Genomic DNA, 18369 nt, shown 5'->3' on the forward strand with positions numbered 1-18369 from the left:
ATCCTTGCTATCTATACATTCAGCCCTTTATCCCATATCTGCGTTGTATATCCTGGCTGGAGATAAAAAAGCTTGCTGGTGTTGAAAAGCAGAAGCCGACATGAGGCCTACTGTCACTCTAGTGTGTAATGCCATTATATTGACTTTGGGGCATTTTGTATTGATTTGTGAACATAGTTAATTATACAAGTGTTAATTGCAAAATATTTCTTCAGAGTCTGTTTCACGCTGCCTTGTTATCTTGTGTTCTTGGTTACCTTACTATTTCAATTTATAAGATACTGTAAAACTTTTCAAAGCTGGTACATGCTTGAAACCGTTGATAGGCATCGATGTAGGCATTGCTTAAGCAGTTGCCTTCTGTGACCAATGGAATCGTTTTCAGTGCACTGATTACTCCCTATTGACGATTTATCTTTATGTCAAAATATATCCGTACGTTCAACATGTTATTATTTTTATAATCACATCTACAGCTGGCATATAATATACGTTTAATACCTATAGCTACGTATAGAATATGAACCAAATTATTGTATGACTTTGGACATCGACCAGTAACATATGAATCAAAATTGCTGAGTATATCAACTGCTTAGGTTGATGAGAATTGACTTAATGAACATTGCCTATGAACCTGGTTTGGGGAAGAGAGATCTATGGGCCTAGTACATGGCGAATGTGGTTAATCGGACCCAATGCGAGAAAATAGAAGGAAAAAGTACACCAGGCGGAAAATTAAACACCCTTATCATGTGACAGAAAGACTGAAAGTGGATACGACTCGTTCTCTGACGTGCTGTATGTTGACAATACAGTGTATACAGGCTATGTTATGTAAACACACAACCTCTCGTAATGTACTCTTTTTACCTGCATGCTTCATGTGAATTTAACTTCCTGGTTGGTATAAACATGGCGTGCTGTGCACACTGGGTGAGAGAGACGTCGATCGTGTTGTTTGTAGTTTGTTCTCTGCAGTCCGGATACACCAGTAAGTAACATGCTACATATTAATGTAATATTTGTGATATATCATTCGATAACCTACAGAAGTGACACATTCATGATAATGTTCAGAGGTATGCTTGCCTCGTTGGGATTGTTTTGACATGACTGTTGAAAATCACGTTTTACACAACTTAATATCAGTTTTCGTGTCGCGCAAGACTATCTGTCTTTATTCCTCACAAAAATATTATTCCATTTTTAGATAATTATAATCCTGATGACCTAATGTGACAAATGTTTGAAAAAAAGCCGTCTCATATCAGTTGCATGGGTTAATGATAAATTCGGCATTCAGCAAATCGAATTGTAACAAACTCATAACACAAAATTGATTCATTTTATGTTATTGCCTTAGACACTAGTTAAACAGAACCTATTTAACACAAGGAATGTATCATATTTCGTTTTCAAATGATATACTTTATGTAGTACGAGGGGGGCGATCTCAACTTCTTCATATTGGCCAAACTTTAAATGTACAACTTCTTTAAGTGGCATTTAGAATATGGTGTGATGAACACAGGGCATACTACTATGGAGTAACAGTTACATCTTCAAGAAACTTGCTTGATAACAGTGGTGTTAACATCAACACCGAAACGTCGCATATATTGTAATAAGGAAGCTGTATATCCATAGAACTATCCACAAAAATGTACACAAATACCAGCAGTTGTCTTTTGTACAAAGATATAATCTGAGATATTCTCTGTGATGGTTTAAATGGAGCTTTCTAAATAGCAGTTATATGTACCAACAAATACAAATCTCGAAATGTCTGTCTTGAGGTCGAGGAAAGCAGTCTATTTCTCCGGAGAATGTTAATGCAAAAATCAAACGTAAACTTCCGAGACCAAACAGCCTAGGATATCTGCTGAAAAAACCCATTCCAAATTATGGGGATGGGTCACTGAAAGTCTCTGTCTACACCAAGTGTTCACGAAAAGGGGAAAGCATTCCATTCAGTGCCAGCACTCTCACGCGTGTCAGTCAGTAATATACCATGACAAAATCACAGGATAGGTAGAACTGTGTACTATGATAACAAGTCTATTTCCTTTTAATGACTAACAGCTGGTATCATCACTACTTCGTGGTGCTGTCATCGTATAACATGGTGACAGTCACTGGATTGTCTGGTCCAGACTAGATTTGTTTACAAACAACATCATACAGCTGTTATGCTCCTGAAACATATATGTGCTCCTGATATAGTCACAATTATGCAATGGACTCTGCTTCCAGCAGAGATGACTTATTAATGTGGAAAGGGTTTTGTCGTTTCTATCTACTATAACATTCCAAAATAGACGTTCTATACATAGAGAAAGCCTACAGGAGCTCTAGCGTTTGAAGTCTGAAGTAAACCATTTTGGTGCTATAAGCTACAATTATTGCTCAAAAGTGAATTGATCGGGGTTTCAATATTCAATACCTAAGCCAGCATTCGAAAAGAAGAAGTTTATAACAAACATCTGGAGGACGTTTCCTAATTCGATGCATCAATGACCAAAATGATGTCCGATGCCATAGTTTGACGACTACCATAGGTTCTCTATATCTGGTGAACACCTGCCTTTGCATTATTGATAGAGTGATAATGCATCTATGCTCACGATGTAGTCGCAATCCTACAGTCAGCTTTACTTTGGGTTGTCTGTTCTTTATGATTAAGGTAATGTTTTCGTCACATTCAGTCACCTCATGAGTTATGGTTCTGAGTTACGTCCGCTGTGTACAGAAGCCTTAGATAAAAAAGTTCCTTTACTGTTTTGATATTGAAATATTTATCCCTTATGATGGAGAATTCAACACAGTCAAGCAGGACATTCTTGACCATGGTTCTCTCATCACAAGGGATACAAAACGGAGGATCCTCACCCTTCAATACTGACTGACTGAGTTTAGTTTTACGCCGCCTTTAGCAATATTCCAGCAATATCACGGCGGGGACACCAGAAATGGGCTTAACACATTGTGCCCATGTGGAGAATCGAACCTGGCCTTCGGCGTGACGAGCCAACGCTTTAACCACTAGGCTACCCCACCGCCCCTCACCCTTCAATAGGTATGCATGAGTATATCTTGTGTGGTAATACGACATCGTCGCATAATGACATCCCAAATCTGGACTGACAACCCAAGTAGATGTAACCAATATAAGGTTTAATTTCATGCAATTTATTGATACCTACTTGGGTGTCCTGACTTCTTCTGCATCAGATCACGGATGTAAGCTCTAATGCAAGATTTGTAATCAGAGTAAGGAAGAAGAAGTGGTGTCACAGACTTCTTTGAGTGCTGCCTTGGCAGCAAGATCAGCCATTGTGTTCGCAGAAATGCCAACATGGCTCGGTAACCAACAGAGGACGATGTCGTATTGGTCAGTAGCAAGATCATTATACAATTCAATTATTGGATGTTTTAGAAGAGATTTTTTATAGCCCGAAGGCAAGAACGAGAATCTGAAAATATAATTTTTGTTAATATTTTGGGTATCTATTAATATATTTAAGAGCTGTTAGTATTGCGTTTTCTGCTGTGAAAATCGAGCTCTTATCCGGCAATCGAGAAGATATTGTTCTGGATCCAATGACAGTGGCACAAGCTACTGCGCCACCATACTTGGACCCATCTGTAAATAAGGATTTGTATGTATTATATGTATTTCTTAACTGACTAAATTCTTGTTTAGACTGTAATTCATTAGTTTCGGATTTTTTAAATGTGGTCAATGTTAGGTCAACTTGGGGCCTAAATAACTTGCCAAGGAGGAGAAGAAAGAAGACGTGAAGGAGATATATTGTCCAGCTCAATGCCTGCAGCAGAAATGAAAGGTTTAATTCTGAACCCAAGAGGCGGAGCAAGAGAAGGTTTCTTATTGTATAAATCCTCATAGAGTGGATCGAAGAAGACACAATTAAATGCAGGGTTAGATTTGTTAGAGTATAGTTTTGTAGTATATTATAAAGATAATTTTATACGTGTCGTTGTGTAAGAGATGGTTCGTCTGCTTCGACGTAGAAACTGTCAACAGGAGAAGTTCTAAAGATCCGAGACAAAGTCTGGGACCTTGGTGATGGATAGAATCTAACATTTTCAGGTTGCTTTTACAGGCTCCACCATACAATGGAGCCATAATCAAGTTTGGAGCGAATGAGTGATCTGTATAAGTGAAGTAGGGTAGTTTGATCCCTCCATATTTTAATTGGAAACAACTTTTAACAAGTCGAGTGCCTTCAGACATTTAGCCGTAAGTGATTTAATATGTGGCAAAAACGTCAAGTGGGAATCGAAAATAAGACCCAGAAACTTGGCCTCCTTTACAACTTTGATAGGTGTGCCGTTTAGAAATAGTTCAGGGTCTTTATGTGGTTTGTATTTACGGCAAAAATGTATACAATTAGTTTTGGACTTAGAAAAGCCGTTTTCTAGACACCATTTATTTATTTTGTTTAGACATAACTGCATTTGCTGTTCAATAGTATGCATATTTTTACCACGACAAGAAATATTAAAATCATCCACAAGAAGGGATCCATCAATTGAATCATTTAAAACCTTTGATAAACTGTTGATTGTGACACTAAATAAAGTCACAGACAAAATACTACCTTGTGGGACACCTTGATCCTGATTGTAATGATCAAACAGGGTAGAACCCACCCGAACTTGAAATTGCCTGTCAGTTAAAAAGTTGGATATAAATTGAGGCAAAACGGTCTCTCAATCCAAAATCGCGTTAATCTCTTAAAATACCATGTTTCCATGTTGTGTCATATGCTTTTTCTAAATCGAAAAAGATCAACACTGCATGTTGTTTTTGAATAATGGCATTTTTTACAAAGGATTCTAAACGCACTAAATGAACGATGGTACTTCTGTTTTTACGGAAACCACATTGAATAGCTGTTATAAGGTTATTAGTTTCCAAGTACCACCCAAGTCGATTATTTATTATGCGTTCCATGGTTTTGCAAACGCAGCTAGTTAGTGAGATCGGCCGATAATTCGAAGGATCAGTATGATCACGCCCAGGTTTAGGGATGGGTACAATAATAGCATCGCGCCATGAAGAAGGAAACTCTCCAGGTGTCATCGAAAATATTCAAAAGGGTCTCTAAACATGATTCCGGTAAAGGCTTCAGAAGTTGATAATGGATGTTATCAGCTTCTGTAGCAGTATCATGGGCCTGGTCAGGAGCAGTATAGAGCTCATGAGTCGAAAATAACTCGTTGTAATCTTCCCCATTATCTGAAGTAAAATTGAGAGATTTCTTTTCTTGCTGTTTTTGATACTAATTTAAATTTGTTTAAATTGTGGACCATAAGATGACGACGGAAATAATCTTCAGCTTTTTACCGTGCCTTCCTAGCCTGTTTGCAATCAGCATTTAACCATGGTTTCCGTATGTGTGGAATTGTAGAGGACTTTGGGATACACTTATCAACTATGGTCCTTAATATGTCAGAGAAATCTTTTATAGCATAAGGAACATTAAGAAAATGTTCAGGTTTAAGTTTGTCAGTACAGAGTTTTTCATATAAAGGCCAGTTGGCCTTTTTAAACTTCCATCTTGACGATCGAGGAACATCAGTTGGGTTCACGGAATTTAATATTGTTGGGAAATGGTTACTTCCACACAGGTCATCGTGGACTGATCAGTCGAATTCACTCAATAGGTTGGAGTCACTAATAGACAACTCAAGAGCTGAATATGTTCCTGTGCCAGGATGTAAATATGTCTTGGAACTGTTATTATAAATGCATAGATCATTATTTGAGATGAAATCCTCCAGTAACTTACCTTTGGTGTTGGTATAAGTACCACCTCAGAGTGGGTTGTGGCCATTTAAATAACCCACGATCAAACAGGGTTTAGGTAGTTGGATCATAGAGAGCTTGTAGATCAGTTAACTGGATAGCAGATCAAGGTGGAAGATACAATGAACAGAGAGTAAATGCTACTTGTAATGTAAGTCGCACTGCCACGGCTTGAGATTTGTTTTGAGTGTGACTAGGCTATGGATAACATTATTCCTCACCAGGATAGATGATCCACCAGTAGCTCTGTCACCCGGGGGAGAAAAATAGTGGTATGCATTAAACTGACGTAGGTCAAAATGATCTGTCTGCTCTAGATAGGTTTCTTGAATGCAGAATACTGACGGCTTTAGATCTTGGACTAATAGCTGTAAGTCGTTAAAATTAGTTCTGAGTCCTCTACAATTCCATTGAATTATTGGAGAAGACATTATTTCTTCCGCGGAGGGTGTACGGGGAGATCTACCCCTCGCTTTCCTTATATATGTGCATGAATTTATCCCATGACAAACTTTTTGACATTTAAAACACCTCAACGGATTAGGAATATACAGTTCAACTTGAAGATTACAATATCCTGCTTTTATTGATCTTGGTGCCGATAGAGACACAAATGAGAACAGGTACGTGTTGGTTGGAACCACTTCTGAGTTCTGACGTCTCGTAAATCGTTCCACGTACGTGACACCTTGATCCTTGAGTTTTTAGCATGATATCAAGTTCTGTCATTGTGTCCTCTAAAAAATGATCTCTATCTCTGACAATGCCTTTACTAGAATTGAGGGTCCGATGGATTGACACTGAAACAGGGAATCCATCCAATGTATCAATTAACTGCAGGTTAGACGCTTGTTGTCGTTTGTTATATTCTATGAGTAACGATCCAGATCTCATTCGTTTGATATTTTTGACGTCACCTGCTATACCGTACACTGCTTTAGAAACAGCAAACGGGTTGAGTTTAACTGGTTTCTTATCTGGAGATTCTATCACTAGAAATCTTGGCCAGTATTCTACTTGCTTAGATGGTCTACAACTATCAGGTTTACTTTCATCAGTATCAAGCTGACGTTTCTTTTTCAAGGGGGTTTCAGGATTCATGTTAATGTATATAGATTCATCATCCCAGCTCCCCACCCACCACGGAGTATCACAAGGACAATGCTAAAAACAAGTGGACCTCCTACTTGCAGCACCAAGGATACTGGGATGATATACTCAAGCAGAATAATATAAAGTAATTATTCTACCATATTGGCCCATGAGCCACCGCCTTCTGGGCATACGATTGTAGGCAAATTACAAAATTGAGGTTTTTGAAATTCAAAGATAATAATCATAAGCCAATGCATCTAACAGAAATTTTACAGCAAAATAGACATGCACAAGGCTTGGCATGACCAGCCGATTGGTTGAACCGGGCCTATTTAACCACTCGTCTAGGTGAAGTAAGCGGCGAAGTGGTGTGTTGGGCAAAGGAACACTGTTCCTGGAACCAGTGCCTTCAACCACCAGACTCCCGTCCTCCACCGACACAGGGGCGCAACCCACGGCAAACAGGTTGGTGGACCAAATATACCCACGGGTCCACAACGGGGGTTGAAGAGCTCTTAGCGTTACCCAGCACCCACCACGAGGAGGTGGCTCTTCTCGGGTGCCACTGATAGTGTACTGACAGTATACTGATGAATGTGATAGTGTACTGACAGTATACTGATGAATGTGATAGTGTACTGACAGTATATTGATGAATGTGATAGCAGTATACTGATGAATGTGATAGTTTACTGACAGTATACTGATGAATGTGATAGTGTACTGACAGTATACTGATGAATGTGATAGTGTACTGACAGCATACTGATGAATGTGATAGTGTACTGACAGTATACTGATGAATGTGATAGTGTACTGACAGCATACTGATGAATGTGATAGTGTACTGACAGTATACCGATGAATGTGATAGTGTACCGACAGTATAATTGATGAATGTGATAGTGTACTGACAGTATACTGATGAATGTGATAGTGTACCGACAGCATACTGATGAATGTGATAGTGTACCGACAGTATAATGATGAATGTGATAGTGTACTGACAGTATACCGATGAATGTGATAGTACCGACAGTATACTGATGAATGTGATAGCAGTATACTGATGAATGTGATAGTGTACCGCCAGTATACTGATGAATGTGATAGTGTACTGATAGTGTACCGACAGTATATTGATGAATGTGATAGTGTACCGCCAGCATACCCCATTGATGAATGTGGTAGTGTAACTGGTAGTGTACCGACAGCATATTGATGAGCGTGATAGTGTGCCGACAGTATAATGATGAATGTGATAGTGTACCGCCAGTATACTGATGAATGTGATAGTGTACTGATAGTGTACTTATGACAGTATATTGATGAGCGTGATAGTGTACCGACAGTATAATCGATGAATGTGATAGTGTACTGACAGCATACAGATGAATGTGATGAAGTGTACCGCCAGTATACCTTGATGAACGTGATAGTGTACTGACAGCATAATGATGAATGTGATAGTGTACTGATAGTGTACTGATGAATGTGATAGTGTACCAACAGTATAATGATGAATGTGATAGTGTACCGCCAGTATAACTGATGGATGAATGTGATAGTGTACCGCCAGTATACTGATGAATGTGATAGTGTACTGATAGTGCACTGACAGTATATTGATGAATGTGATAGTGTACCGCCAGTATAACTGATGAAAGTGATAGTGTACTGACAGTATACTGATGAATGTGATAGTGTACTGACAGTATATTGATGAGCGTGATAGTGTACCGACAGTATAATGATGAATGTGATAGTGTACTGACAGTATACCGATGAATGTGATAGTGTACTGACAGTATACCGATGAATGTGATAGTGCACCGACAGTATAATGATGAATGTGATAGCAGTACTGATAGTGTACTGACAGTATATTGATGAATGTGATAGTGTACTGTGCCAGTATACTGATGAATGTGATAGTGTACTGACAGCATACCGATGAATGTGATAGTGTACTGACAGTATATTCATGAGCGTGATAGTGTACCGACAGTATAATGATGAATGTGATAGTGTACTGACAGTATACTGATGAATGTGATAGTGTACTGACAGTATACTGATGAATGTGATAGTGTACCGACAGTATAATGATGAATGTGATAGTGTACCGACAGTATACCGATGAATGTGATAGTGTACTGACATTATACTGATGAGTGTGATAGTGTACTGACAGCATAACTGATGAATGTGATAGTGTACGTGACAGCATACTGATGAGTGTGATAGTGTAAATTGACAGTATACTGATGAGGTGTGATAGTGTACTGACAGCATACTGATGAATGTGATAGTGTACTGACAGTATACTGATGAATGTGATAGTTTACTGCCAGTATACTGATGAATGTGATAGTGTACTGCCAGTATACTGATGAATGTGATAGTGTACTGCCAGTATACTGATGAATGTGATAGTGTACTGACAGCATACTGATGAATGTGATAGTGTACTGACAGTATACTGATAAATGTGATAGTGTATTGACAGTATACTGATGAGTGTGATAGTGTACTGACAGTATACTGATGAATGTGATAGTGTACTGACAGTATACTGATGAATGTGATAGTGTACTGCCAGTATACTGATGAATGTGATAGTGTACTGACAGTATACTGATGAATGTGATAGTGTAATGACAGTATACTGATGAATGTGATAGTGTACTGACAGTATACTGATGAATGTGATAGTGTACTGACATTATACTGATGAATGTGATAGTGTACTGACAGTATACTGATGAATGTGATAGCAGTATACTGATGAATGTGATAGTGTACTGCCAGTATACTGATGAATGTGATAGTGTACTGATAGTGTACTGACAGTATATTGATGAATGTGAACGGCAGGAAACAACAGTTGGACGCGAGGTACCCACTCTGGTTTCACATTTCATGATGGAGACATCACTGATTCATTCTATGTAAATCCAATCTTTTATTTATTTATGTGGAAACGACACAGAATAGAGTGGTGTGCTTGTGAAAAAGATGACCGTGTTTTGCCTTAAATCAGTTGCTTGAAATCCGTTTTCTAGAAACTCGGATACAAATTATCAATGAACTAGACAACTGGTGGGAGGCTGAAAGACGATGTAAAGACAACGGAAACAAGTTGTACACACCAGGCACAGATGACATCCCAGAAGAGCTCGTGGAGAATCTACAGCCGGCAACATTCTACTGGATAGGTGCCATGAGCTACAGGGCCTGGCTATGGACAGGTACAGTGAGAGCTGCTAGATATTTATCTCAACTGGCCACACTTTTATTGTGAGAATGAGATTCAATATCAGTCACTCACTTTATGGTCATTTTGTAACTTTACCCTAAATTTAAACATAACCGTCTCACAAAGAAATTATACAAGATGTATCATGAATACGGTACGTGTCTTATCAATAGACCTAAAGATGCTAGAATACAGTTTTTCTCTAATATATTACCTTCAATTGTCCAAATACAGCAGATTTCAGCCCCTGTTCACTGCCTATGCTGGTTTACTTCCCCTGGGGAGTGTGGCAATAGAATCAAAGGCAACATATCTTGATAACTCGGTATGGAAGTGCAATCTTCACTGCAGTCCAGCATATTCAGTAGGCATGAAGGTGAGTTGTATATATCACTTGAAATAGATGCAATAGATAGTGGTTAAATGTGTGAAGACCAGGAATCGATTCCAAACATGGGCACAATGTGAAGCCCATTTGTGGTGTCCCCCGCCGTGATATTGCTGCAATATTGCAAAAAGCGGAGTAAAACGAAACTCACTCACTCTTATTTGTCTGGGTTTCATCAAAGTTGAGAACGCGAGAGACCTTCCTCTTCATGAAGCTGACACAAAATATCACCAAACTCACTCACTCTTTCAATGGATACACCACCACATTCCATACACATTGTCTGATTGTCAAACATGCTTTAAAACTGTTACGTCCTCAAGGACAACAGCAGTCCAATTCCTTAGAAGATTTGGTAATTTCTACAGGTCAGATTTCACACTCAGAATACAATTAACTGACAACAATTGGTTTGTTTTTCAACTGTATAATATGTTTAGAGACATGGTCAATGAACTGTTCAAAACTCCATTGCGCACATTACATTTAGGGCCCAGTTTTGTTAACTCTCATGTTACCACATAGCATTATATCTATTTATGTGTGCATACACAGGGAACCACGTGCTATTGTTTGAAAGAAGGATATAACACTACGAAGTCGATGCTATCCGAGAACACGTGTCCCGGAAACTTGGAGGAAAGGTGTGGCAACATCCAGGGGATGTCAGTATACAAGCTAGGTACGTCTACGATAATTTCATCCCTACATAACATAAAATATTTCTATGACACTGATTAATTTTACTGGATCAGTGGATCGATGCCTGACAGGAACAACGTAATTTGGTTATTATTTATTCAGCCTTGCTGCCATTTAACTACATCTGACACGAATTTGAGATCTGCTTAAATGTGAGGCTTCAAAATTTCTTTTAGCAGTATTTTGCTTACTATTTATTCATCCTTGTTTCGAAAATTTGCCTTCGCACTGAGCGAACCAGTTCTACGATGTATTAGAATTAATCTGTATGAAGCTAATTGGACTCTTTAGAAAACTCAGCCAATACACCTATAAGCTACATTACACCCATACGGTCGTTGTAGGGCTCTGATGGTATAGTGGCACAAGGCACAGGGCTGTTTTGGACTAGGTCGTTGTTCATAGTTACCACACTTCAGTTCCACGGTCACAAAAGGCGAGTGGTCTGAGCCTACAAGATTATATTCCGATTATTGTTAAAGTAGTGTTTCTCTCAGTTTTAGTAGTATCATAGTAGCTTGGTAAATGGTACATCTTTAAAGTGTAGATCATTCAGGTAAACTTTGAATGTTTGAACTGATATTATGTCTTTATTGTTTTTAGAAAACATGATATTTAATCAAGAGGATGACACGTACTGTGCTTATGTGGATGACACGGACCTTTCCATCCATATCAGAACTTATGACGATTGCGAAAAGTTCGAGGATTGTTACGCCTGCTTTACTTTGTTTGGTAAGTTGTATCATGTTTCATCCACAATAAGTCTCCGCTGATATTTACGTTTAATTTTAAGAAACTTTAAGCTGTGTAATGTGTGTCATTTTCGGGATCATAACACATAAATGTATTAAAGACCATTGTCCTAATTACCACCACCGTTAATACATGATCATGTATTACAATTACCACTTTCATAAAGACATGTTACGTTTTACAAATAACACTACACTGAATACAGGATACTATATACAACTAACTCGACCATGAAGACATAACATGACTCTAAAACCTGAAGATACAACAATTTCTCTTCTGCACAAGATTCCAAAACTCGATAAATTTCATACAAAAAGAAGAGATGAATATCGACACATTCCCAGTTACTTCCCAGTCCAGAAAGATAACTTGTAATCGTTGTTATAATCCAGGTCGGACTTACCTCATATTCAGGAAATGAAAATGGGACAGATAAAATATACAATATAGACTGTGAAAACCCCCTGAGAATGTGTTTACATTTTTGAACTCCCCGAAATAATATGAAACAAAATTCTGTTCTCGAAAACATTCGATTTTCCAAATTTGTACCCCACTTTTATTGACAACAAAATATAGGGATGGCTAACAAATTTTATTCAGACTTTCGTCATAACTCCTGTGTGAAACTGAGGCATAGGACAATTAGGCAAGACGTAAGCGTGGTTGCCACATTTGATCTTCTCTTTGTTACATACATATGCGGAAAGCATACGCTGCTGCACGCGCACCACTTCAGTTTGAATAAACACGTTAACGCTTGTTTGTTGTCTGACGCTACAGAACAGGACTTACACCATCACGTCTTATCACGCGCCCTCAGAAGATGGTTTTGTTATTTTATAGGTACACGTTTATATAGGAGTATATTGTACACAGTCGTTATATGCAGCGAACTAGAGACGTGTCTTCTGTAAATCCAGTAATCTGTTCAGAGCAAAATGGTGGTGAAAATATATGAATGGATAAATGGAAGCCAGTCATGACACCAGGTGTTAGCGCAAAGGGTTCTGTTTGTTGGCTAACACAGCATGACTACTGTCATACCTCACAGAATCAAGGCCAGTGTTTCGGCGGTATGAGGCCAGTCTTGACCATGTCTCCATGCACTCGCCTTTAACAGTTTTTCTTTCATTTTATAGGTGCAAATACAAGTATATCTTGTGGACGTCAGAAGTCATGGTATGATGCCTGGAAGGTATGTTATTTGGTTAAACTGAATGCATCTGCTCGGACCAGTCTTCTTGGAAGCAGCAGTAACAGCACAACATACTGGATCGGTTTGTACAAATATCTGCACAGGAGATGGATAAACGGTAAGTAGGGCTATTTTAAAATTGATTTATATCTGTTCACAGAATAAATCATATGAACACATACAAAAATTTGAGGTGAAAAAAATGATATTTTAAAATAATATTGACAAATACGGGATGGTTAATTAAATTTCTTGAAGTCAAAATTTCAGAAGTCAAAATGCATTCGTGGACCTTAATTATGATAATAACAGGAATGGCGAGATTCCAACAGCTATCATAGTTTCGTGTCTATGTTATGGAAACCAATGACTTCGTCAATGGATTTCCGAGTTTCGAATGTGTGTACAATAATCTCTATGCGTTCTTGTTGCACTATTCTTTAGTCAGATCCACTTGGAAATTTGGTTGGGAACCATTGTTGTATGTTCTTCGTTTTATATCTAACATATTGTCTCAGCTATACTCGCATATTTGATCGCTAGTTGTCTTATTCAGGTTCAGACAATACAACGACATACTTGAGAACTGCACAAATTATCAGGTTCATTTATGTCCCTTTTTATATGTTGCATGGCTCGGTCCATACTGACTGAGTTGCATTATCGTCAAAATAATCACAGGTTTTCAGCATGGTTAATGTACATGTGAAGATCCGAATTTGGTCTTCAGCAACCGATGCTTGTCATAAGAGGCGAGTTACGAGATCAGGTGGTCAGACTCAATGACGTGGTTGATACATGACATCGTAGCTCATGTATATTGATTTAAAGCGAAGACTTAATGTCTCGATAGAATGGTAATTGATGACGTACCTGAAATTTGAAGAACATTTCGTTTTAAAAGAGAAAATCAAGAGTACGATACTATACATTTTCACCTGTGACACTGACTTTACAGAAAGTACAATTTATCTGAAAGGCTATGCTATAACATGTGTGTATATCCTGTTCAATGTTTTCTTAGGTGAGACGGCTTTGAAATACAACTGGTACCTCGGTTACTCAGACACCATGTGTCTCAGTGTATACAAGCAGAGGAATCGAGGAAAGCGTTTATACTGGAGGCCATGTTCAGGAAGAATAAAGGTCCTTTGAGAAGATGGTATGGTGCTTAGTTCACTTCTTCACTCCAGTCATCCTGGCGCTGAAACCAGACAAGCATACAGTAGCTTGTGTCTTCCAGAAACCAGTTGAACTAATCTGTACCATTTTTGTAAATCACAACTGAAATAAGTTCATTTCCAGACCTTTAAATAGCTATTCTTAATCATATATCTAACAAATGTAAAACAGATCGGAAAAGTAGGGCACATGTGTGACCAAGTAGTTTTAGGCATCAGAATTCGCTGAGCAGAGTCGCAAAATGTTTGCAAAATATCATGATCGGATACACGATTCACCCTGGATTTGTATACTCGGTTTGTCAACACCATTATCGTGCTTCTTTGGCTTTGTGCTAACATGTGCAATCACATCTTAGGCTGATGCGCATTGTGTTTCTGATTAATAGTGATAAGAGCAACGTAAAACGCATCTCACTCCCCTTTACATATACCGTTGTACCAGCTGGGTAATGTATTGAATCATTATATTTGACTCGAGATGTAGTGTCCAGACATGGACATATAATAAAATGCAATTCTGTTTTTTCTAACAAATCAAACATTCAAATGCTACAACTGACTGAGTTTGGTTTTACGCCGCTTTTTGCAATATTCCAGCAACATCACGGCGGTTCAAATGCTACAAACACATGATATTATAGTGTATATATGTGCTGGATAGCCTTTTAAAATAACCATGAAGTACATGCATTTTACATCAAAGGTCAAGATTTACTCTAAATAATGTTCGTGACATCCAAAGAAATGTATAAAGTGAAGGTGGACGAAATTGGGTAGGCGCAAGGTCAATAAGAAAGATGCATGTTACTTTTCGCATGAATGAAACGTATGGCATGGGACGCAATGTATTTTCCTCTTCACAGGAAGTGATGTGCACCGATGATATTGACATTCTTACATTCTTCAAGCTGGAGACATAGGACTTACTGTTAAAATGTACTTAATTTGGCATATGGTGCATGATGGTATGTAATGATATCTGGACTCCATTCAAATGTTTTGCTACTTGTGTCCCTGGCCATAATTTAACTGTCTAGTATTGGTTGTTGAATTGGGTTAAATGCTGGTTTGAACAATACTGAAACTCTATCAGGTGGTCCGAGTTTAGTTAAGGGGAAAACCGGCAATTCACTTTATGTTAAACCCTGCATATTATTTCATACCTCATTGTCAACATCCTGGGAAATCAGTTGTTTGCTTGTTCTTTTTACAGTGTAAAGGGAAACTGTGAAAATGTCATGCTGGCTTAGAAATACACTATTAGCGTAGACAAATGATGGAGACATAGGTCTCATATCTCATCAACACATCACTCCGTAACTCAGGATAAATTAATTCTCAGTATCACTATATGGTTGAGAAAGACCAATATGATTATATGAAGCGTATTATTTAAAATAATGGGACGGAAGGATGGCGTAACGATTGTTTCTTCAAATGTTGGGGTTTGATCCTTCCTTTGAAGATGCGCGTTAGAATTGATCTTCAGCAACTCATGCATGTCGAAAGAGGCGACTAAAGGGATCGGGTGGTCAGGCTCGCTGAGATGGTTAACTCATGTTATCGTATCCAAACTCCGTAGATCGATGCTCATGATGTTGACCACTGGATTGTCTTTTCCACGCTCGATTATTTACAGACCGCCGCTATATGGTTGGAGTATTGCTGAGTGCGGCGTTAAACAAGCAAAAATGGGGTTCGATTCTGGTTAAAATACACGAATGTCAGTTTTATCCCTCTGTCGTAATATATCTGTAATAATGTTAACAGCAACTTTCAGGATGCGTTGCTACAACTGACAGCATCAACTTTACCGATGTTGAGACAGCAACTGCAGGAAGGAAAGATGTGAGGAAACCGTCGATCAATCCTGCGGCCGGTACGTATCAAACAAAGACATTCATGCATACGTTTTATCTGAATTGACATATGTCCACAATTGATGTTCGAAGTTAAACTTTGACAACAAATCTGATCTAAAAAGCCTACGAAATGCCATAACAATCAGCGACTGGTAGGGGTATTTGTATGTAACAATTACATCATAGATCATGCCAGTGTCACCTTCACTGTTCCTGATGTAAAAACGTGCAATCTTTTCTTGTATTATTTTACATATTAATCATTTTCGTAATTACATACGAACTTATTTTTGATTTGATGTTAATATGATTATATGTACATGTATAACTGTTTTCCTGAAGGAGGCTTCATTGGACTAGGTGTAGGATGTTTGCTGCTTGTTCTGACAGTCCTCATTGTGGTGTGTCTCTTGAGAAGGTATGAAGATACTTAATATCGCTAACATATACTTAATCAGTATAATATCCAGTACTAAAACAAATACCGGAAGATAGGTTTTTAGTCTGTGAAATATTATTATGAACTAAAGCGATTCCAAACTACATTCGTTTCAAACGCAGTGCTTGCATATGATCTTTTCTTCCCATCAAATGACATCAGAATGACTCCACTGCAACAAATTGTTAGTAAAGGAAACAAGAATACCAGAATATATTGCATTTCTTCCAGACTGAATTTCATGTTGACACATCGGGTTTCAGGCACAAGAAACTGTGTTTTGAAAAAAGAGATGTGAATCAGCCATTACACTTCACTTCAGCCGCCGAAAACATCACCTATGGTTTAGCCTCTCACGCACACACAGAGAGTGAAGCCGATGCTGTCATCTCACTTCCTGACACAACAGATGCAACATCGGCGTCATCAACGGTTCCAACGGCGATAGTCCGACCCAGTGTCCACAGTGACAACATCAACATCAACAATGCTCAGGTTAATGATGAGAATGAGTACAACTTGCTGTCAACATCCAACAACTCCAAGGTGCCAATGACACATGGGAATCCTTACAATCATCTATCAGGATTTGACGGAGATAACAAATACAAGGGAGACTACGACACGGCAAACTTTGTTCCACAGACAGAAGAAGTGACCACAGGGCTGAAGAACACAGTCACACACCCACGACTGCCGGACGTATCGAGTGGTCAGGAGGAGGAGCAGTACAATGTGCTCGGTCAGCACGACTCTCCCAGAAAAGTTGATGCTGCCGCTGGGGTGTATGACCACGTTGCTACGGACGAGGGAGACTATGACACTGTAGGGTGGGGAAAGAATGTCAGCGAGGTGGATGATTCTTACAGTCATATATAGAGGACAACTAAACCATGTAAAGAAGATACGTATGATGTCGCAAGTCAAGGGCAGCCGGAACGATGTGCAGACGACACCTACAACCATGACGTTGTGATTGAAGACGGTAGAGGAGACACAACCGACTACTACAACACAAGGCGCGTTCTTCGCGACAATGGGAATCTAGAAGGACATGTGGAAGGTAATGATGAGTCTGACAGAAAGGATCAGGAGAACGTCTACAGTCTTGCCAAGGACATTTCTGATGCATGAATGTATTCAGAGGGCGTATACATATTGTTGCATAATGCATACTTTTCACTAAGAATCAGTTCAGCCTAATCGACTGGTGTCGTCTCATCTCTGCCCGTACAACCTGTTATGTGTAAATTATGTTCCTGTTTCTTTCTGATGTTCTTGTTCCTGGTTCTGCATCATGTTATGTTATGGTATGTTGTTCATACCTCATGGTTTGGTCATGAGATTTGAGAATTAATGGATGATTTAATATGGATATGCATCACATCAATTTTCTTCTTTACTTTTATATTATGTTTCATTACATTCAATATATTTTATATTTGCGCATAAATACACGTATGCTTGATTTCAGTTTATTACGATGACAACATTCAAGGTACACCATTTGTAATTGTATACATTTGATTGAATATATTTTCTTCCTAACACTTGCACGGCAAGATTTCCTTCTACGTTTCATTATATTCACTATATTACATTTTCCAAGTGTACATATATAAGTCTTTATAAAAGGTAATAATGTTA

At 38.5% G+C, this 18369-nt stretch overlaps 1 protein-coding gene across 1 annotated transcript; it reads left to right on the forward strand.

Moving 5' to 3' along the window:
- Positions 1-759: 759 nt before the first annotated feature.
- On the forward strand, positions 760-18369 carry LOC124286137. Its single transcript, XM_046722484.1, has 6 exons — positions 760-994; positions 9997-10182; positions 10425-10566; positions 11134-11260; positions 16626-16701; positions 16986-18369. The coding sequence occupies exons 2-6, from the start codon at positions 10175-10177 to the stop codon at positions 17599-17601; spliced, it is 969 nt and encodes a 322-aa protein (XP_046578440.1). The 5' UTR covers positions 760-994; positions 9997-10174; the 3' UTR covers positions 17602-18369.

The sequence above is a fragment of the Haliotis rubra genome, unplaced genomic scaffold (genome assembly GCF_003918875.1).
Source record: "Haliotis rubra isolate DU_JTF1 unplaced genomic scaffold, ASM391887v1 Scf377, whole genome shotgun sequence".
In the NCBI taxonomy this organism is placed as follows: Eukaryota; Metazoa; Mollusca; class Gastropoda; order Lepetellida; family Haliotidae; genus Haliotis; species Haliotis rubra.